Raw genomic sequence first — 19676 nt, 5'->3', positions numbered from 1 at the left:
TTCATTGCTGCACATGGGCTTTCTCTAGTTGCGGTGAGTGGGGGCTATGCTTCGTTGCGGTACGCGGGCTGCTCATTTCAGTGGCTTCTCGTTGTGAAGCATGGGCTCTAGGTGTGCGGGCTTCAGTAGTTGTGGCACACAGGCTCAGTGGTTGTGGCTCGCTGGCTCTAGAGCGTGAGCTCAGTAGCTGTGACGCACGGGCTTAGTTGCTCTGCAGCATGTGGGATCTTCCTGGACCAGGGCTTGAACCTGTGTCCCCTGCATTGGCAGGTGGATTCTTAACCACTGCACCACCAGGGAAGTCCCTCATATATTTTCTTATTTCTAGTTGTTGCCTTTTCTTTTCTGCTTAAAGGAGACCTTGACATTTCATGTAAGGCTGGTTTAGTAGTGAACCCTTTTAGTTTATGCTTGTCTGAGAAACTCTTTCTCCTTCAGTTCTGAATGATAACCTTGCTGGATAGATGCTAAGTGGTAAGTCTTTTCCTCTCAGCATTTTAAATGTATCCTGCCATTTCTTTCTGACCTGTAAAGTTTCTGCTGAAAAATCAGCTGAGAGTCTTATGGGGTTTTCCTTGTATGTGATTAGTTGTTTTTCTCTTGCTGCCTTTAACACATTATTGACCAGAGATGTATTAATACGTCTTTTGTTACCTGAATGTTATTGACTGGAGACAGATCAATATGTTTTTAGAGAGTGATACAATTAACATCACCATGCAAAGTTGTTAGAGCTTAAAATTGATCAAGCGTTCATTATACAACTTACAATTGTTGTTACCATTTGCATTTTGCTTCATTAGGTTTTTGTTCCAACCTTGTGTATATTATAAACACAAGTTTGTTACCATAAAATTTTCAGAAATGATGCATTGCGAGATTTTGAGTGAAGGAGAATTTTTCGGTGAATTCTATGCAGATACTTTCTCTGATTGTCCAAGTGACATATATACTAGTGTCTCAGAAGATGATAGTTCTTCAGAATATAGTGCTGATTCACACAGTGTGAACGTTAGACCAACAAAAAGACAAAAAAACTTAGTGATTGATTCTGATATGGAAAGTGAAAATGAAACTCATGGTGCTGGAGAATGCTCCCATGCTTCTGCAGAAGAGTGGATTGCAGACAACATTTCATAAAAATTAGAAGACTTTACAGGTATGTCAGGTGTAACTATTGAATGTAATAACCTGCAAAGTGTTAGTGAAATAACAGAATTAATTTTTGGTAACAACTTTTTCGAGTTGGTTGCTTCTCAAACAAACTTGTATCACCAACAGAATGAAAAAGCATATAAAAAGTATGATAAGGCTTTATAATGGACTGATGTAACCAATAGTGACATGAAGAAGTTTCTTGGATTAATAATTTTTTAAGAGGTATGAAGCTTCATTTTTTTTTGAATTTTATTTTATTTTATTTTATTATACAGCAGGTTCTTATTAGTCATATATTTTATACATATTAGTGTATATATGTCAATCCCAATCTCCCAATTCATCCCACCACCGCTCCATCCCACCACTTCCCCCCCTTGGTGTCCATACGTTTGTTCTCTACATCTGTGTCTCTATTTCTGCCTTGCAAACTGGTTCGTCTGTACCATTTTTCTAGATTCCACATATATGCGTTAATATATGATATTTGTTTTTCTCCTTCTGACTTACTTCACTCTGTATGACAGTCTCTAGGTCCATCCACGTCTCTACAAATGACCCCATTTCGTTCCTTTTTATGGCTGAGTAATATTCCATTGTGTATATGTACCACATCTTCTTTATCCACTTGTCTGTCGATGGGCATTTAGGTTGCTTCCATGGATTAATTTTTTTTTTTTTTTTTTTTTTTGCGGTATGCGGCCCTCTCACTGCTGTGGCCTCTCCCATTGCGGAGCACACGCTCTGGATGCACAGGCTCAGCGGCCATGGCTCACAGGCCCAGCCGCTCCGCGGCATATGGGATCTTCCCGGACCGGGGCATGAACCCGTGTCCCCTGCATCGGCAGGCAGACTCTCAACCACTGCGCCACCAGGGAAGCCCCATGGATTAATAATTTTGATGGGACAAATAAGAAAGTCATACTGGAAAGAATATTGGCCGACTGGTCCCTTACTTGAAACACCTATCTTGCCAAAGACTATGACGAGAAGAAGGTTCGAAAAAATAATGATGTTTCTTCACTTTAACAATAACTCAGAAACTCCACTTCCTGCAGACAGAGGTTCAAAAGTTAAACCTCTCTTAGATTATTTTCTACCAAAATTCCCATCGATCTATATACCCAAACAAGATCTATCACTTGGTGAGGCAATGATAAAGTGGAGAGGACGACTCAGATTCAAAACCTATAATCCCAGAAAACTTACAAAATAAGTTTGGTCAGGATGGTTAACGAAAGTGAAACTGGGTATATATGCAACCCTGAGATTTACATGGGTGAAGGATAAAAACTGCAAGAAACAATCTTACTGGTTCTACAACCTTATCTTGGTTCATGGCACCGTATTTACCAAGACAATTATTACAGCAGTGTGTCCACATCTGAAATATTGTTGAAAAATAAAACCAGAGTTTGTGGGACTATAAGAGAGAATCATGGTCTACCAAACCAATTAAGAGAAATCTAAAAATCTACAGAGGGGAATAATCACATTCTTATGGACGGGAAAAGTGATTTTTCTTATATGGAAAGACAAAAGGCTAGTCTGCATGATGACAACTATTCATTATGCCTCCATAGCATCTACAGGAAAAGAAGACAGGAGGACCGACCATCTGATGACTAAGCCCACTTGTATATTAGAGTATAATAAATCTATGAAAGGAGTTGATTGATCCAGTCAATACCTGGCAAACTGCAGTATCCTCTGGAAAACTCGAAAATGGTTTAAGAAAGTGGGTTTCTATTTCAGTAATTGCAGTTTATTCAATGCGTTTAAAATTTATTGTAGCCTTAATGCACAGAATAAAATGACTTACAAGCAATTTTTGTTAGCAGTAGCTAGAGAATGGGTAATTGACCATTCTGGTGAATATAGTGGTAGTCCCGCACCTGGTCCTTCTTGTGGTGTTTCTAAAAGAGCCCCCCACAAAGATCCACCTTGTCGACTATCAGGTAAAATAAAAGAACGTATTCTAGAGGAAATAATACCCACAGGACTAAAAAAAAAATGACGCGAGGCTTCCCTGGTGGCGCAGTGGTTAAGGATCTTCCTGCCAGTGCAAGGGATACAGGTTCGAGCCCTGGTCCGGGAACGTCCCACATGCCCCAGAGCAGCTAAGCCCGTGTGCCACAATCACTGAGCCTGCGTGCCATAACTTCTGAAGCCCAAACACCTAGAGCCTGTGCTCTGCAACGAGAAGCCACCTCAATGAGAAGCCTGCACACTGCAACAAAGAGTAGCCCCCACTTGCCACAACTAGAGAAAGCCCGTGTGCAGCAATGAAGACCCAACGCAGCCAAAAATAAATAAAATTTAAAAAAAAATGCCGCCAGGAAGTGTAGAGTCTGCTCTTCCAGGGGAAAGCACAGTGAAACACGATATATTTGTAATAGATGTTCTGTTCCTCTGCACAGAGGTGCCTGCTGTACTGCCTGTCACACTCTAATGAAATATTAGAATGCTTTAGTAAGACATGTACAAAGTTTCAAAGAAATACATTAAGTGCAAAAACAGTTGTTGATAGTTATACTCAAACGTGGATGTTTCAGTATTCACTTACATAACAAATCGCTGGCCACAGGCATCAGTTTCTGCAAAAATCCCCCAGCCAATAATGGGTAAAGATTCTCTCCTTATCTGTAACTCTTGCCATTTTAATTATAATATGTCATGGTGAGGATCTCTTTGGGTTCATCTTATTTGGGAATCTCTGTGCTTCTTGGACCTGGATATCTACTTCCTTCCTCAGGTTAGGAAACTTTTCAGCCATTATTTATTCAAATACGGTTTCTGCCCCTTTCTCGCTTCTCCTTTGGGAATCCTATAATGTGAAAGTTAGTATGCTTGATGTTGTCCCAGAAGTCCCTTAACTCTCCTCATTTAAAAAAAAATTCTTTCTTCTTTTTGCTATTACGATTGGGTGATTTCCACTATTGTGTCTTACAGATTGCTCATCTGTTCTTCCATATAATCTAATCTGCTGTTGATTCCCTGTAGCATATTTTTTCTGTTTTTGTATTCTTCACTTTTGATTGGTTCTTTCTTATATTTTCTAAGTCTTTGTTGAAGTTCTCACTGAATTCTTCCATTCTTCTCCCAAGTTTGGTTAGCATCCTTATGACTGTTTCTTTGAACTCTTTATCAGATAAATTACTTATCTCTGTTTCATTAGGGGTTTTTTTCTGGGGGGTTATTTTGTTGTTTCTTTTGGAACATATTCCTCTGTCTCCCTTTTGTTTGACTTTTGGTTTTTGTTTCTATGAATTTAAGCAAAACAGCTACCTCTCCTGGTCTTTTAAGGAGTGGCCTTAAAGGGTGAAAGCATTCCTGTGTAGATTGTTTGCACCTGGCAGCTTTGGCAGGCTTGCTGGGGCTGGAGTGCATCTGAGCAGGCATAGTCCCTGGGGAATGTGGTCTCTTGGTGGAGTGCCTGGGGCTGGAGTGGGTGTGGGGCAGTCACTGGAAAGTGCTACACCTGAGGCCATGGAACTTTTATTTGTAGTGAAGGGAGGTAGACCCATAAAACAATAAATATATAAAACAATGTATGGTGAAAACTGCTTTAAAAGAAAGTTAAGCAAAAGTAAGTGGGATAGAGAGGGAGGAGTGTAGGGACTGCTGCTTTATACTGGGTGTTCAGGAAAGTGAAGGGGAATGATAAATACCTTGAGAGTGGGGACAGCAAATGCAAAGACCGTGATATGAGAAATGTTTAACATGTTTGAGGAACATCAAAGTGGCCAGTTAGAGCACAGTAAGGGGCTAAGTAATAGGAGGTAAGACCAAGCCAGATCGGGCATTGCCTTGTACGCCATTAGAATTTAAGACTTTATTCTGAAAGAATGGAAAACCATTGGAAGGTGTTGGGTAGGGAAGTGACATGATCTGATTTATGTGTGGAGTGTATACTGGGAGGACAAAGACTGAAGGTTTTTCTGAGTGATGGATAATGTTAGTAGGGAAAAGCAAAACATTTTTAAAAAACAGAACCAGAAAGGCTTTTTAAACTAGCATCCATTTGTTCAGCACTTACCTTTTTTTTTTTTTTTTTTCTTTTTGCGGTATGCGGGCCTCTCACTGTTGTGGCCTCTCCCGTTGCGGAGCACAGGCTCCGGGTGCGCAGGCCCAGCCATGGCTCACGGGCCCAGCCGCTCCGCGGCATATGGGATCCTCCCAGACCGGGGCACGAACCCGTATCCCCTGCATCGGCAGGCGGACTCTCAACCACTGCGCCACCAGGGAGGCCCGAGCACTTACCTTTTATGTTTGTTATTTGATAGTGACTGGGGAAGGATGGAAATTATTGTAATTTCTGTTTTCAGGGAGCTCAGTGTATACTGGGGGTGATATACCTAAACAATTACAGTGCAGAATGGTACGTGCTGTGAGGGAGGTTTGTACAAAGCAGCTAGGAGAACACAGAGGAGGGTTTGTCTAATGTGGCAGTATGATAGAGTGAGTATTGGTAAATGATTTACAGGTGTTTACTTGAATAAAGATTCCAAGAATTGTGAGAATTTAGGCAAATAAAGAATGCATTTAGTTGTCTTAACTTTGTTTTTAGCATACATATACAGTCGTCATCTTTGTCTATCTCCTGTTTCCAGTTTTCTTTCTTGCATACAGCTAATTCTTCCTCCCTTTTCCCCGTGGCCCAGGCCATGATGGTGGCATGATTGTATTTAAACTGGAACGGGAACGGCCAGCCTATGCTGTTCATGGCAATATGCTTCATTATGTCAAGGACCGATTCTTACGTCAGTTGGATTTCAACAGCTCCAAAGATGTAGCTGTGATGCAGTTGCGGAGGTAAATCAGACTTATTTCTTCCCTCCAAAGTGTCTCATCTGTTACCATGAAACAATACTCACAAACTGGAGTCTGTTCTTTTAACAACGTTTTAGATCTCATCTCCTGTCACAGATAGAATCCCCAGGAGCATGGTGGTGGCCATGAGGCCAATGGGGGCTTCCCTGTTGACAATGCTAGAGACCCTGTGGAAAGGAAATCATACTGCCAAGTTTGCCAGGTGTCTTGAAAATCAGGGAAAGTTTCCTGGTTGAGAGTAGCCCAACTTGGTGATAGGCCTCTTTGCCTTTATTTAGCATTTCTTTTCTATACCTCTCCCTTTGCTTTTCAGCAAAATGCATGCAACCCTAATGTCTTTGGAAACTCTTAACTCTGAAGATACTATACTATCTAGGGTGCCTGGCAAAAGGAACTATCCTCTTGGAAAGCCAGATGTATCAGCATGCTGAAACATTCATGGTGGCAGGCTTTGGCATAAGGGTTTGATAACCACCCTCCAGCATTACTACAATAAAAAAATTGGTTTGTGTTATCACTCCAAGGGACAGGAGAAACTAGCCAGAGACAAATCACATCATGTTACTCTGTGGTATCCACTGCAATTATGTGTAGGAATTTGTACCCAAGAAGAATCAATCCCACTCGCTACAGTGAGTGCTAACCATACCGTCTGTTGGATAAGTAGACTTGTACTAGGTGTGCTTTTTTAAAACTCTATGCTCAAAGCTGAAATAGGGGAGTCCCTAAGCCTTAAAGGAAGGAAGAAATAGATGCAACATTCATTTATTTTTATTTCTGATTATAAAAATGATAAATATATCTGTAAAGATGAGGTAAGTAGGAGGTGGAGGAGTAATTCCTTTTTTCCTATTGTCATTATGTCTTTTTACTAATTTCTCTGTTTTTTGTATATATATCTCCAGTGGTTCCAAGTTTCCAGTGTTCAACATGTCATACAATCCAGCAGAAAATGCAGTCCTACTGTGTACAGTAAGTAAACCTCCTAGGATCTCCTCATTTCCCATAGGTCTCTTTCTCATGCCCTTAGAGGATCTCTAGTGGCTTCTTAGAAACTATTTAATGGTCATTTTGAGAGAGCTGAAACAGTAAACAGAGGCTCAAACCAGGTAGTCTTCAGCTGTCATAAACATGTTAAGGGTTTGTGTACTTACATCTTTCATATGGCTAACAACTTCTAAACTTAATGGAGCGTTGGGATGAATCACCCAAATCACTGAAAGTAATTTGAAAGAATGTTTGGGACTATATCCTATTCATAGGAGATGCTTATCTTGATTCCCTCCATTTGGGTGAAAATAGTAGAGCTGATTTTGAGAAGAGTTCCTTTCAGTGGTGTTACCTTTGGGGGTCATCAAGTAGTCCTCCTCATTTCTTGCCATACAATTAAAAAAAAAAAAAGAAAGAAATGACATTCTAATTTTAGTGCCTTCATTGCCAAGTCAGAAGAATGAAAACCTGTCTTTCCCGATATGGTGTCTAGTGTCTGATCCCAGTTCTTCTCCAAATCTAACAGCCCCATATTTTCCTCCTGGCACTTTTCTTTAATGTTTTTTCTTTGATGTCTTTTTTTTACCTTCAAACAGACTTTTAAGTTGATGAATATACTCAGGTGGGGCACTGGAATATTGGGGTCTTAGTCTGTTAATTTGTGGAATAGAGAGCAGTCCTTGCTTTCACTCAAAAGATATCTACATCTTTGGAAGATAAAAGAAAAATAAGGTGACATGAATGCTGAATTCTTTGGCAACGAGCCCTATAATTTTAGCTGTAGAAACATTCAAATGCCTTCTGAGTGGAAGGTGTGAAAAGTATAGTTTCAGGTTGCTGTCTGTATAATGGTGCTGTTTTCTATGTCAGAGTAAACTGGTATCTTGGGTGCTCTCTTACTAACTATTCCTCCCTTTCCTCTACAGAGAGCCAGTAATTTAGAGAATAGTACCTATGACTTGTACACCATCCCCAAGGATGCCGACTCCCAGAATCCTGATGGTAGGCATTCTCTTTGTATACCCGACTCTGCTCCTAGCTCTCCTCATCCATAGCATCACTCCTCTTCAAGTTTTTCACATTCCGTCCCCAGGCCATGGCCACATCATTCATGTCTGTTGGCAGGTGCTGCTGACAATTGCATCAGAGGCAACTGTGGTGTGAAATATTCATGTTCCTCCTCCATTTTATTACTCCAGCTAGATATATATATTTTATAATTTGGTTATTAGAAACTCTCCATTTTCTCTTTCAGCACAGCATGTTATCCTAGTTTATTGTCAGCTGATGTGACTTTCACCCTGGTAGTTTCATTTATTTAAAAAGGTTCCAATCTTGCAGTGTCTCATCCTGGGACTAGGGACTTATGCTCTCCCATTCATATCCAGATCCGATTTGCTTCCTTTTGCATGTCAGAAAGATGAGGCTGTTAACAGCCCCTCACCCCACCAGGGATTCCGGATCCAGCTGAGACCCCTGCCTACCTCTTCCATCACCACCATCCCTTTTTAGTCCTTTCTGCTAGAACTTGCTGACAAAACATTCTCAGAATAGATTTGAGTCTCATTTATGCTCCTTTTAGTGTACTCCCTCCAGTTGGTTTGTAGGTCAGAGGTTTGTTCCTCAGGTCCCCACTCTTAGTACCATACTTTCATGATATTTTAGACCGAATCAACAGATTCTGAGAAATATTTTGCTAGCTCTGTCCTATTGTGGGTGCCACTGTGTCATTATTGCTGCTAATATCATCACTCTCCTATAAGTGTGGTCATGGTGAGAAGAGAGAAAACCTGTATGTCTTTGATATCCATAAATCAAAGCCTCCCCTATAAATTAATCAGTCAAGCCATTTCTGACCAATTTTTTTTGTTTGGTCCTGCTTACCCATCCCCTTGCTTCTTTTCCCCATCTGTTTACAATTAATAGAGTCTAAAATATTTTTGTTTTGTCTTATAACCACTTTTATTTTATCTTCTCCATTTTTAAGGGAGATAATAATTATTAAAGGAATAAAGGTACAGCACAGGAAGAGAAAGAGGAAAGGCTTGAATAGTGTGGTTCTTCGGCCCCTGGAAAATGGGAGTGTTGGTTGTGATAATAATTAATTTTGTAAATTGCCTGACACCCCTGGTTGTCAAGGGGTGGCCTGGCAAGGCTGACCAGCACGTATTGTCCAGTTTCCTGCTGATACTAATAGATAAAAGAGTATTTCTGCACATCCTTCTGTGTATCTCCTTTGAAGTTTCCCCGAGTGTGGAGTACCCGTTCGGAATTCTAATCATCCAGTGAAATGTTTGGGAACTGAGAAACATGTTGTAACTTTGTTGAGTGATTGATTGACATTCATGGAGCATCAGCTTGGTGCTAAATACTGCCCAGCATAGAGCTGCCTGGATTTAGTTAGGAGCGCTCTGCCCCATCCTACTCTACTAGGAGTTCAGCATTTGCATGTTAAAAACAGCAGAGCAGCTGCGTCCTGGAGAGGGGACTCTGTCTCTACTCCAGCTTGTTGAGATAGGAGGTCCAAGACACTCACAGGCTGCTTGCTTTGTGCCGCAGCTTGGCCAGCGAGGCCCTGCTCGTTAGCTTGATGGAATGTGCTGTCTCCCAAGATGGGGGTGATCCTTCTGCCAGTATATGGTGTTGGCTGAAATGCAGTCACTTGGCCTAGAGAAAAGAGGCTTGGCAGGGGTGGAGGTTGGAGTTTGGAGGGGACTGGTGGGGAAAAGTCACTGACAATAGCCTCAGGTTATGGCTGAATGAGTTAGGAAGCAGCTGAACTGGCAAAGCCAACATGGCAGCCAGCAAGACTGGCAGCTTCATGGCACCTGACTCTGTCATCTGACAGTAGCTTACTACATGTTCCTGCCCTTTGGTTTTGCTCTTCCCAGCTCCTGAAGGGAAACGATCCTCAGGCCTGACAGCTGTTTGGGTTGCTCGCAATCGGTTTGCTGTCCTAGATCGGATGCATTCGGTGAGTTAAGACTAAAAAGGGAAATTAATTTGGAGAGTGTGGTGGCAGTGGCCTGTGTATTGCAGAATAAAGAGCATTTTTTGTTTCCCTTACTCTGCCCTGGGCAGCTGTGGTCCTCGTGTATTGGCTGCTTTCTCCTTAACGCTACCCCAAACCCCTTGGGAAAAAAAAGGCCTTAAAATTGATTTGATTGGGTGGATGATCACTGTGGCTCTGGGCTTAAGAACCAAGCTAAAGTCACTCTTGATAACACAGGAGCCAAAAAACATCAAATTTGAAATAGGTGAGCTGGGAAGTCTCTGACGGTCCAGTGGTTAGGACTTGGCACTTTCACTGCTGGGGCCCGAGTTCGATCCCTGGTCTGGGAACTAAGATCCTGCAAGCCAGGTAGCAAGCCCCCACCCACCCCCCACCCAAAAAATGAAATAGGTGAGCTAGATAAGGAGTAGATCCTCTTATTCTACTACCTCTGATGGTACTTAAAATGTAATGGGTCCTAAAAAAGTTAAGCAGAGCTCTCTCAAGAAAATATTTAACAAAAATTTAAGCCTCAGAAGTGCTGTATTCTGTCTCTGGTTGATTGAGGAATTCAGATTTTAGTTGGACGTCTCAGGATATTTCAATTGGAAAAAACCCCAAAAAGCTATCAAGACCCTTGGAGAGGATCTTAGTTGGAGTGGTCTATGTAGAGTGGTGATTGAACTGGACAGACAGAAAAAAAAATACTTTGTTTATTGAAGCTAAGGAATAATTGCTGAGGGACATTGTCAGCTGGCATCATCTTACATGTATTTCTCTTAACCCCACCTTATATACTCATTTCAGCTTCTGATCAAGAATCTCAAGAATGAGATCACCAAAAAGGTACAGGTGCCCAACTGTGATGAGATTTTTTACGCTGGCACAGGCAACCTCCTGCTTCGAGACGCAGAATCCATCACGCTCTTTGACGTACAGCAGAAGCGGTAACATGTCAGATGCCCCTAAGCAGACAGGCATATAGTGGGGGAGAGTGGAAATCTTTAGTGGGAGCTTTTCTTCCCCCAAGTGAGTTTGACCTGTGGCTTAGCCACTTCTTGTGCTATAACTCCAAGACTCTTTCTAACCACTTTTTTTCCTCTGTGATCACTCTCCATCCTGTACATACACACTAGCATTACAACAAGGGGCTTATTTGTTTTCAGAGCAATTATCTGAACAAAGAATGCTCTTGGGACTTAGAATAATAAGGACACAGAAATGAATAACATAGTGCCTGTACCTAAAGGAGCTTATAGTCCATTGGTGAAAACAGACATACACAAGTCCCTAATAATACATGGGAATGAGGGGCAGGGAGTTGAGGAAGAGGGAAGTATACAATGTGAGCCAAATGTTTAAGTCACTGAACTGTAATACAGAAAATGTTTATTCGGTATTATTTTAAGAAATTTCAGTTTACATTAATTTGGAGATGAAAAGGAGGTGGGTCATAACCTGGAATAAGGGAATCAGGTCCACTCACATTTGCCCTTCTCTCTCTATCCCAGGACTCTGGCATCTGTGAAGATTTCCAAGGTGAAATATGTTATCTGGTCAGCAGACATGTCCCATGTAGCACTACTGGCCAAACATGGTAAGTCTTCATTATGTCCACCCTGATTTAGAGACCAGTCCCTGCCTCCCCATCCCTGCCAGTCCACTTCACTCACCCTGTCCAGCAGAGCACTCATGTCCTTTGCCTCTTACAGCCATTGTGATCTGTAACCGCAAACTGGAGGCTCTGTGTAACATTCATGAGAACATTCGTGTCAAGAGTGGGGCCTGGGATGAGAGTGGGGTATTTATCTATACCACAAGCAACCACATCAAATATGCTGTCACCACTGGGTAAGTTGATGATCTGAGATACAGAATGGGAGAAGGTGGCTTCTTAAAATCACTGTCCTGTCTCAGGAGACGTACTGAAGTCCTCCTTGAACTGTCTTCGCGGAAAAGCTTTGTCTGGCATATATGTGCTAGGAGCATCAAAACTTCTTTTTTCAACTCTTTTAAAATTGTGAAATATGACACAAATATAGAAAATTACATAGGTTATAAATATATGAAATAGCAAATAGTTACATAATGAACATCTGTGTAACTGCCACCAAAGTCAAGAAATAGAACATTTCTGACACCCCAGAAGCCCTTTGCCATGTGGTCCCTATTGATCACAGCCCTCTCTCTTCCTCAAAGATAACATTCTGACTTTTATGGTAATTTCTTTCTTGCTTTTCTTTGCAATTTTACCACCCAGTGTGTGTCTTAAAATAATGATTTAATTTTGCCTGGTTTTGAACTTCATGTAAATTAATTCATGCTGAATATATTATTTCATATTTTGCTTATTTTGCTCAATATATTGTTTGTAAGATTCATCCATGTTGTAGCTCTAGATTATTTGTTTTTGTTGTTGTATAATATTCTATTATATAAATATGCCACAGTTTATCAGTTCTATTCTAGAGGGATAGTTGGGTGATCTCTAGGTTTTGTCTATTATAAATGATGTTCTTTTAAACATTCTTCCATGAATTCTGGTTCATATGCACATACATTTCTCTCTAGAGCAGAATTGCTAGGTCATAGAGCGTGCTTATCTTCACATTTGCTAGGTAATGTGAAAGAGTGGTTTTACCAATTTGCATGCCCACCAGCATTGTATAAAAGTTTCTTTGCTTGTCACGCTGGCCAGCACTTGGCCTTTGTCAGACTCATTTTTGTCTGGTGGATGTGCAATGTATCTTGTAATTTTACTTTGCTATTCTCTGATTCCCCAGGAGATTGGACAACTTTTTATTTAGCCATCCATCAGGATATCCTCTTCTATGAATTCTGTTCAAGTCTTATCCTTTATTTAAATGAGTTATCCTTGTTCTTTTGTTATAGGAGTTCTTTGTATATTTGAATATCAGTCCTTTGTCAGGGCTATGTGTTGCAAATATTAATATCTCCTCCCATTCTATAGTATGTCTTTTGATTTTCTTTTGATATCCGTTAATGAACAGAAGTTCTTAGTTTAATGTAGTTGAGTTTATGAATCTCATTCTTTATGGATATCAGGTTTTGTGTCCTATTTAAGAAATCTTTGTTGACTCCAGAATCATAAAGGCATTCTTTTATATTTTCTTAAGAAAACTTTATAGTTTGCCTTTTATATCTAGGTCTATAATCTACCTGAAGTTGATTTTTTTGTATGGTGTGAGGTGTCATGAGCTCAGCTTTACTTTTTCCATAAGGACACTCAGTTTTGTACCAACATCAGGTATTGAAAAAACCAGCCTTTCCCCACAGTTCTGCAGAGCCATCTTTGTGATATATGAATCACATTTACAAAAATGCAAGGATCTGTTGTTTGTTTTTGTTTTTTTATTTTTGGCTGCATTGGGTCTTTGTTGCTGCATGTGGGCTTTCTCTAGTTGCGGCGAGTGGGGGCTACTCTTCGTTGCGGTGCGCGGGCTTCTCATTGCGGTGGCTTCTTTTGTTGCGTAGCACAGGCTCTAGGCACGTGGGCTTCAGTTGTTGTGGCACGCAGGCTCTAGAATGCAGGCTCCGTAGTTGTGGCACATGGGCTTAGTTGCTCTGCGGCATGTGGGATCTTCCCGGACCAGGGATTGAACCCGTGTCCCCTGCATTGGCAGGCGGATTCTTAACTACTGGGCCACCAGTGAAGTCCCAAGGATCTGTTTTTTGTGGTCTGTCTCTGATTGAATTCTACACTGTCTTAAGTATTATAGTCTTGTAAGTCTTTACATCTAGTAAAGCAGTTCCACAAATCTTACCCACTTTGTTTTACTTTTTTTTAAGTTATTAGGCTATTTTCAAATTAGTTTTGCCTTGAAAAGGCATATTTTTAAGTAATTTTTTGTCTTGAAAAAGTATAAATTTTAGATTAGCTTGTGAAATTCCATGCCAAAAAAAAAAAAAAAAAGACAAATGGGAGTTCCTGGGCCCTGGTTGGGGAGCTAAGATTTTTTTTTTTTTTTTAAGAAAGTTGATTTTTCTCTCTCTTTTTTTTTAAAATTAATTTATTTATTTCTGGCTGCATTGGGTCTTCGTTGCTGCATGCGGGCTTTCTCTACATGCAATGAGGGGGGCACTACTCTTCGTTGCAGTGCACGGGCTTCTTATTGCGGTGGCTTCTCTTGTTGCGAAGCACGGGCTCTAGGCGCACGGGCTTCACTACTTGTGGCACACAGGCTCAGTAGTTATGGCGCACGGGCTTAGTTGCTCCATGGCACGTGGGATCTTCCTAGACCAGGGCTCGAACCTGTGTCCCCTTCATTGGCAGGGGGATTCTTAACCACTGCGCCACGAGCGAAGTCTCAGGAGCTAAGATCTTGCAAGCCTCACGACATGGCCAAAAAAACCCCAAAAAACAAAAAGCAAAAATCCCTATTGTGATTTCAGTTGGGATTGTGAATCTGTATGTGATTTGGGGATTTTGGGTGTAATTGTTATCTTTACAATATTAAGTTTCCTAATTTGTGAACATGATATAGTAGCTTTTCATTTATTTAGGGCTTCTGAAACATCTTTTAATAAAGCTTCATAATTTTATCCATAGAGATTTTGCATTTTCTTTGTTTAGATTTATTCTTAGGCACTTGATAGTTTTTAATGCTATTTGTAAATGGATAATATCCATTTAAAAATTCAATTTTCTAATTTTTCCCAATATTTAGAAATACAACTAAGTTTTTTTGTTTGTTTGTTTGTTTGTTCTTGCGGTATGCGGGCCTCTCACTGCTGTGGCCTCTCCCGTTGCGGAGCACAGGCTCCGGACGTGCAGGCTCAGCAGCCATGGCCCACGGGCCCAGCCGCTCCGCAGCATGTGGGATCCTCCCGAACCGGGGCATGAACCTGTGTCCCCTGCATCGGCAGGCGGACTCTTAACCACTGCGCCACCAGGGAAGCCCCACAACTAAGTTTTAAATTAACTTTATTTCAGAGACCTTGCTAGACTCTTTATTAATTCTATTAATTTTTTCATTTATATTTTCTTTTCAAATACTCATAGCATCTGTAGGTAATGACACTTTTGTTTCTTCTTTCCAGCACTTATTCTTTTATGTATTTTTCTTGTCTTACTGCACTGACCAAGATCTCCAGCACAGTGCTGAATAAACACAGTGATAGCAAACTTTCTTGTCTTGTTCCCAATTTACAGGCTGACTTTTCAGTGTATTGGCATTATGTAAGCTTGCTGTAGATTTTTTCTAGATACTTTTTATCTACTGAGGAATTTCTTTGCTATATCTCAAATGAATATTGAATTTTTTTAAACCCCTTTTCTGCATATATTGAGGTAGTCATGCAGTTTTTCTCCTTTTGTTGATTAATGTAGTGAATTAAATTGATTTTTTTTTAATGTTAGACTAACATTGTATTCCTTATACAAATCTAACTTGGTCATGATGTTTTACCCTCTTCAAATATTGCTTGTTTCAGTCACTAATATTTTGTTTAGGATTTTGCATCTTTGTATATATATGTGTGTGAGATTGCCCTGTGATTTCTCTTTTCCTTTCTGTCCTTGTCAGGCTTTGGTATTGAGGTAGTGCTAATTTCATAAAATAAGCAAAATAATATACTTTATTCATCTGTTCTCTCATTGAGTTTGTATAAGATTGGAATTAATTCTTCCTTGAATGGTAGGTAGAATTTGCCAGTGTAGTCATTCAGGCCTGGTACTTATAGGAGGATTTAAAAATATGATTCATTTAATTTTGTGTAATAATTACAGGACTGTAGGGGTTTTCTATTTCTTTTTAGTCAATTTTGGTAAATTTTACTCTTCTGGGAATTTGATCATTTAAAAACATTTATGCATATCCTCATTCTGCAAGATCTATAGTGATATCCCTTTTTGCATCCCTATTATTGCCTTTTTTTCTTTTTTTTTTTAAATAAACTTATTTATTTTGTTTATTTACTTTTGGCTGTGTTGGGTCTTCGTTGCTGCCCGCAGGCTTTCTCTAGTTGCGGTGAGCGGGGGCTACTCTTTGTTGCGGTGCATGGGCTTCTCATTGCAGTGGCTTCTCTTGTTGCAGAACACGGGCTCTAGGCAGGCGGGCTTTAGTAGTTGCAGTGCGTGGGCTCAGTAGTTGTGTCTCGTGGGCTCTAGAGCACAGGCTCAGTAGTCGTGGTACACGGGCTTAGTTGCTCCACAGCATGTGGGATCTTCCTGGACCAGGGCTCAAACCCGTGTCCCCTTCATTGGCAGGCGGACTCTTAACCACTCTGCCACCAGGGAAGTCCCCATCCTTTTTTTCTTAATTAGCTTCATGAGAGGTTTATCAGTTTTACCCAGCTTTTGCCTTTATTGAACTTCTCTATTGTACTTTTGTTTTCTATTTCTTAATTTCTACTATTGACTTTATTTTTTCCTTCTAAGTACACTCTTTGTTTTAACTTTAAAAAGAACCATAAGGGGGGCTTCCCTGGTGGCGCAGTGGTTGAGAGTCCGCCTGCTGATGCAAGGGACACGGGTTCGTGCCCCGGTCCGGGAAGATCCCACATGCCGCGGAGCAGCTGGGCCCGTGAGCCATGGCCACTGAGCCTGCGCTTCCGGAGCCTGTGCTCCGCAACGGGAGAGGCCACAACAGTGAGAGGCCCGCGTACCGCAAAAAAAAAAAAAAAAAACATAAAATTTTTGAGTTGGATGCTTACTAATTTTTAGTCTTTCTCCTAATATTAAGCATGTAGACCTCATTAATTTTCAGTCTTTCTTCTAATATAGTATATGCACTTAACACTATAAATTATCCATCAAGTATTGTGTTAGCTATAGCCACAAGTTTTAATCTGTAAACTTTTAATTTTTATTCAGTTTAAAATATTATGTGCTTTGCATCATTTCTTTGTACATCAGAAGTCTTCACATCTACCTCTCTTCCACTTTCACTTATAGCTTATAAGGAAGGATTTAACTGTTCATAGTGGCCTAGTGATTATATATCAGAACTTAAGATTTAACTTTTGGTCTGGTTCTGATAGCTGTGTCTGTTAGATCCTAGAGTACTAGCTTATAAAGAGAAATCATATCATCTGCCCCATCTTTTCCCACTTCATACAAGAGAATAAAATAAATTAATTTGGCATTTAGTTCTGCTCTTTTTTGAATCACTTCCCATCTATACTGTTGTTCAAATGACACTTGACAAAAGGGTAATGAGAAGATAAAAGGCTGGGTCCTAGGCTTGTTTTATTTCTTTATAGGCTGAATTTACTCCTACACTGGCTTAAAGTTGTGCTCTCTAACTCTTATTCTTAGGGACTATGGGATCATCCGAACTCTGGATTTACCTATCTATGTCACACGGGTGAAGGGCAACAATGTATATTGCCTAGATAGAGAGTGTCGTCCTCGGGTGCTCACCATTGATCCAACTGAGTTCAAGTTCAAGCTGGCCCTGATCAACAGAAAATATGATGAGGTATGAAATGAGGAAGCATATTAGGAGTATTGAGAAGGGCAGCACTCCTTTTTTCCTATAAGTGATCTCTATTTCCTGCCCTAACCCTCCCCAAATGTCTAGGTACTACACATGGTAAGGAACGCCAAACTTGTGGGCCAGTCTATTATTGCATATCTCCAGAAGAAGGGATATCCTGAAGTGGCACTGCATTTCGTCAAGGATGAGAAAACTCGCTTTAGTCTGGCACTGGAGTGTGGAAACATTGAGGTGAGAGAAGTATGGTTATAAGCCCCATATTGTTGTAGAGGAGGTGAGAGGGTTAGGGTGGCATTGGGAAGACATTATTCTGGGCTTGCTTCTTCAGCCAATATAATGGAATTTAGAATTTTTTTAGTTGTTAGATTGAGCTATCTTCCTGTTGCTGTTTGCCCATCTTTGCTTCTGCCCCAGCATTTCTACTGTTGTTGTCGCTCTGAGTTAGTCTGAATTCAGTAACTTTTAGAACAGAACCAAGATAGCATAGAATTTGAAAAATTTCATTATTTCCTTGACATTTGACTTGCTAACTGGCAGCTTAGATGAAGGAGTACTTATTAAATGTTGAGGCCTAGAGCCTATAGGCATTATTTTTAAATGGGGAGAAGCCTAAAGAAAATTGACTTTCCAGTTCTGAACTTCCTTCTTATTTCTTCTGAGGAGCCCCTGTGGATCTTCAAACCTGGAAAATGGGAAATATGATAGCTAAGCAAGAATTGGCCTTAGGGAATCAGCAACTGCTAGAAGATGATTTTGTTATAAAAGTAAATTTCTGAGGAGGAGGATAATGTGATGTGATTCTTCTATCCATGGATCCTAAGGGATCTTATTTGTTGATTGAATTTTCAGTAGTATTAGATTGAAAACAAAGCTAGGAGGATTGAAAGTGTAAAGAGTTCCTTGGGAGATTTACTTAGAGACGGACATTTTGACTGTAGTCCCTGGTTTTGAGTCACAATAACCTCCAACCTGTTAACTCTAATTCTTGGGATTCTTTAGATTGCTCTGGAAGCAGCCAAAGCACTGGATGACAAGAATTGCTGGGAAAAGCTGGGAGAAGTGGCCTTACTACAGGGGAACCACCAGATTGTGGAAATGTGTTATCAGCGCACCAAAAACTTTGACAAACTTTCCTTCTTGTACCTTATCACTGGTAATCTAGAGAAACTTCGCAAGATGATGAAAATTGGTGAGACCCCAGAAACTAAGGATGGGAAAAGGGGTCCTTGGGGGAAGGAAGAAGGCAAATAGAGGCAAGAGAGAACTTGAGAGAGAAGACCTAACTTGGTGTCTCTTATTGACTTGGTGCAGCTGAGATCCGAAAGGACATGAGTGGCCATTATCAGAATGCCCTCTACCTGGGAGACGTGTCAGAGCGTGTACGGATCCTGAAGAACTGTGGGCAAAGTAAGTATCCAGGACTCACTTCCTTTGGGGCCTTAGGAAGTATTTTCTCTTTATGGTGAGTTATTCATGTGTAGTAGTGAGGGATTTCCCTTCATTGCACATTTTTTCAAAAGAGACTGCATGCTCCTACCATGCTCAGAGACTTTCTTCAAAGCCAAATGGAGGGACAGCCAGAAAATATAGTTTGGCTAGGCACTCTTAGGAAAATAGTTAATATCTTGGGGGAAATGGGTTTTAAAAAGTCCTGGAGCAGATACCATAGTAAATGTGGTTGGTTGAATGCCATTAGAGTTTTATTCTTTTACTTCAAATCTGGAGGTTTCACCCATTTATTTATTCATTTTATATTTAAGGGGTATTTTTTGAGAACCCACTGTATACCAAGCATTATACTAGCACTTGAGATACCTTAGGGAATAAGAAGGGTGAAAGATGTGGTGTGGACCAAGGTGCTAGCTGTGAATGGGTGAGCAATGGTCAGATTCGGCATATATTTTAAAGGTTTAAAGAACCAACATGATTTGTCAAAGGCGAATGGTTGGGGGGATGTGGGAGAGAGGAGACTGGGATGAGTCCAAGGTTCTTGTTAACACTGATGATAGATCTTGAGGATAAGCAACTGTTTTAGTTATTTATTGCTATATAACAAATTACCCAAAACTTAGTAGTTTAAAACAACAGTGTTGATTGTCTCAGTTTGCAGCATGACTTAGCTGGGTGCCTCTGGCTCAGTGTCTCTCATGAGGCTGCAGTCAAGGTGTTGGCCAAGGCTGCAGACATCTCAAGGCTCAAGTAGGGGAGGATCCACTCCCACATTCGCTCTGTGGCTGTGGGCA

The 19676-nt window shown here is 40.6% G+C and overlaps 1 protein-coding gene across 1 annotated transcript in view; it reads left to right on the top strand.

Annotated features, from left to right (window-relative positions):
* The window catches only part of COPA (COPI coat complex subunit alpha), a 50727-nt gene that overhangs the window by 24729 nt on the left and 6322 nt on the right, over positions 1-19676 (top strand). Inside the window, exons 11-21 of the mRNA XM_082613743.1 lie at positions 5823-5973; positions 6897-6963; positions 7908-7983; positions 9873-9955; positions 10781-10920; positions 11485-11570; positions 11686-11824; positions 17253-17415; positions 17518-17664; positions 18433-18622; positions 18745-18840. Of these exons, the coding sequence (XP_082469869.1) occupies positions 5823-5973; positions 6897-6963; positions 7908-7983; positions 9873-9955; positions 10781-10920; positions 11485-11570; positions 11686-11824; positions 17253-17415; positions 17518-17664; positions 18433-18622; positions 18745-18840 (1338 nt within the window). The remainder of the gene's footprint in view (positions 1-5822; positions 5974-6896; positions 6964-7907; positions 7984-9872; positions 9956-10780; positions 10921-11484; positions 11571-11685; positions 11825-17252; positions 17416-17517; positions 17665-18432; positions 18623-18744; positions 18841-19676) is intronic.

The sequence above is a fragment of the Mesoplodon mirus genome, assembly GCF_964341445.2.
Source record: "Mesoplodon mirus genome assembly, chromosome: 3".
Lineage (NCBI taxonomy): Eukaryota > Metazoa > Chordata > Mammalia > Artiodactyla > Ziphiidae > Mesoplodon > Mesoplodon mirus.
Note: the sequence above shows the minus strand (reverse complement) of the source record. Positions and strands in the feature narration are given on the sequence as shown.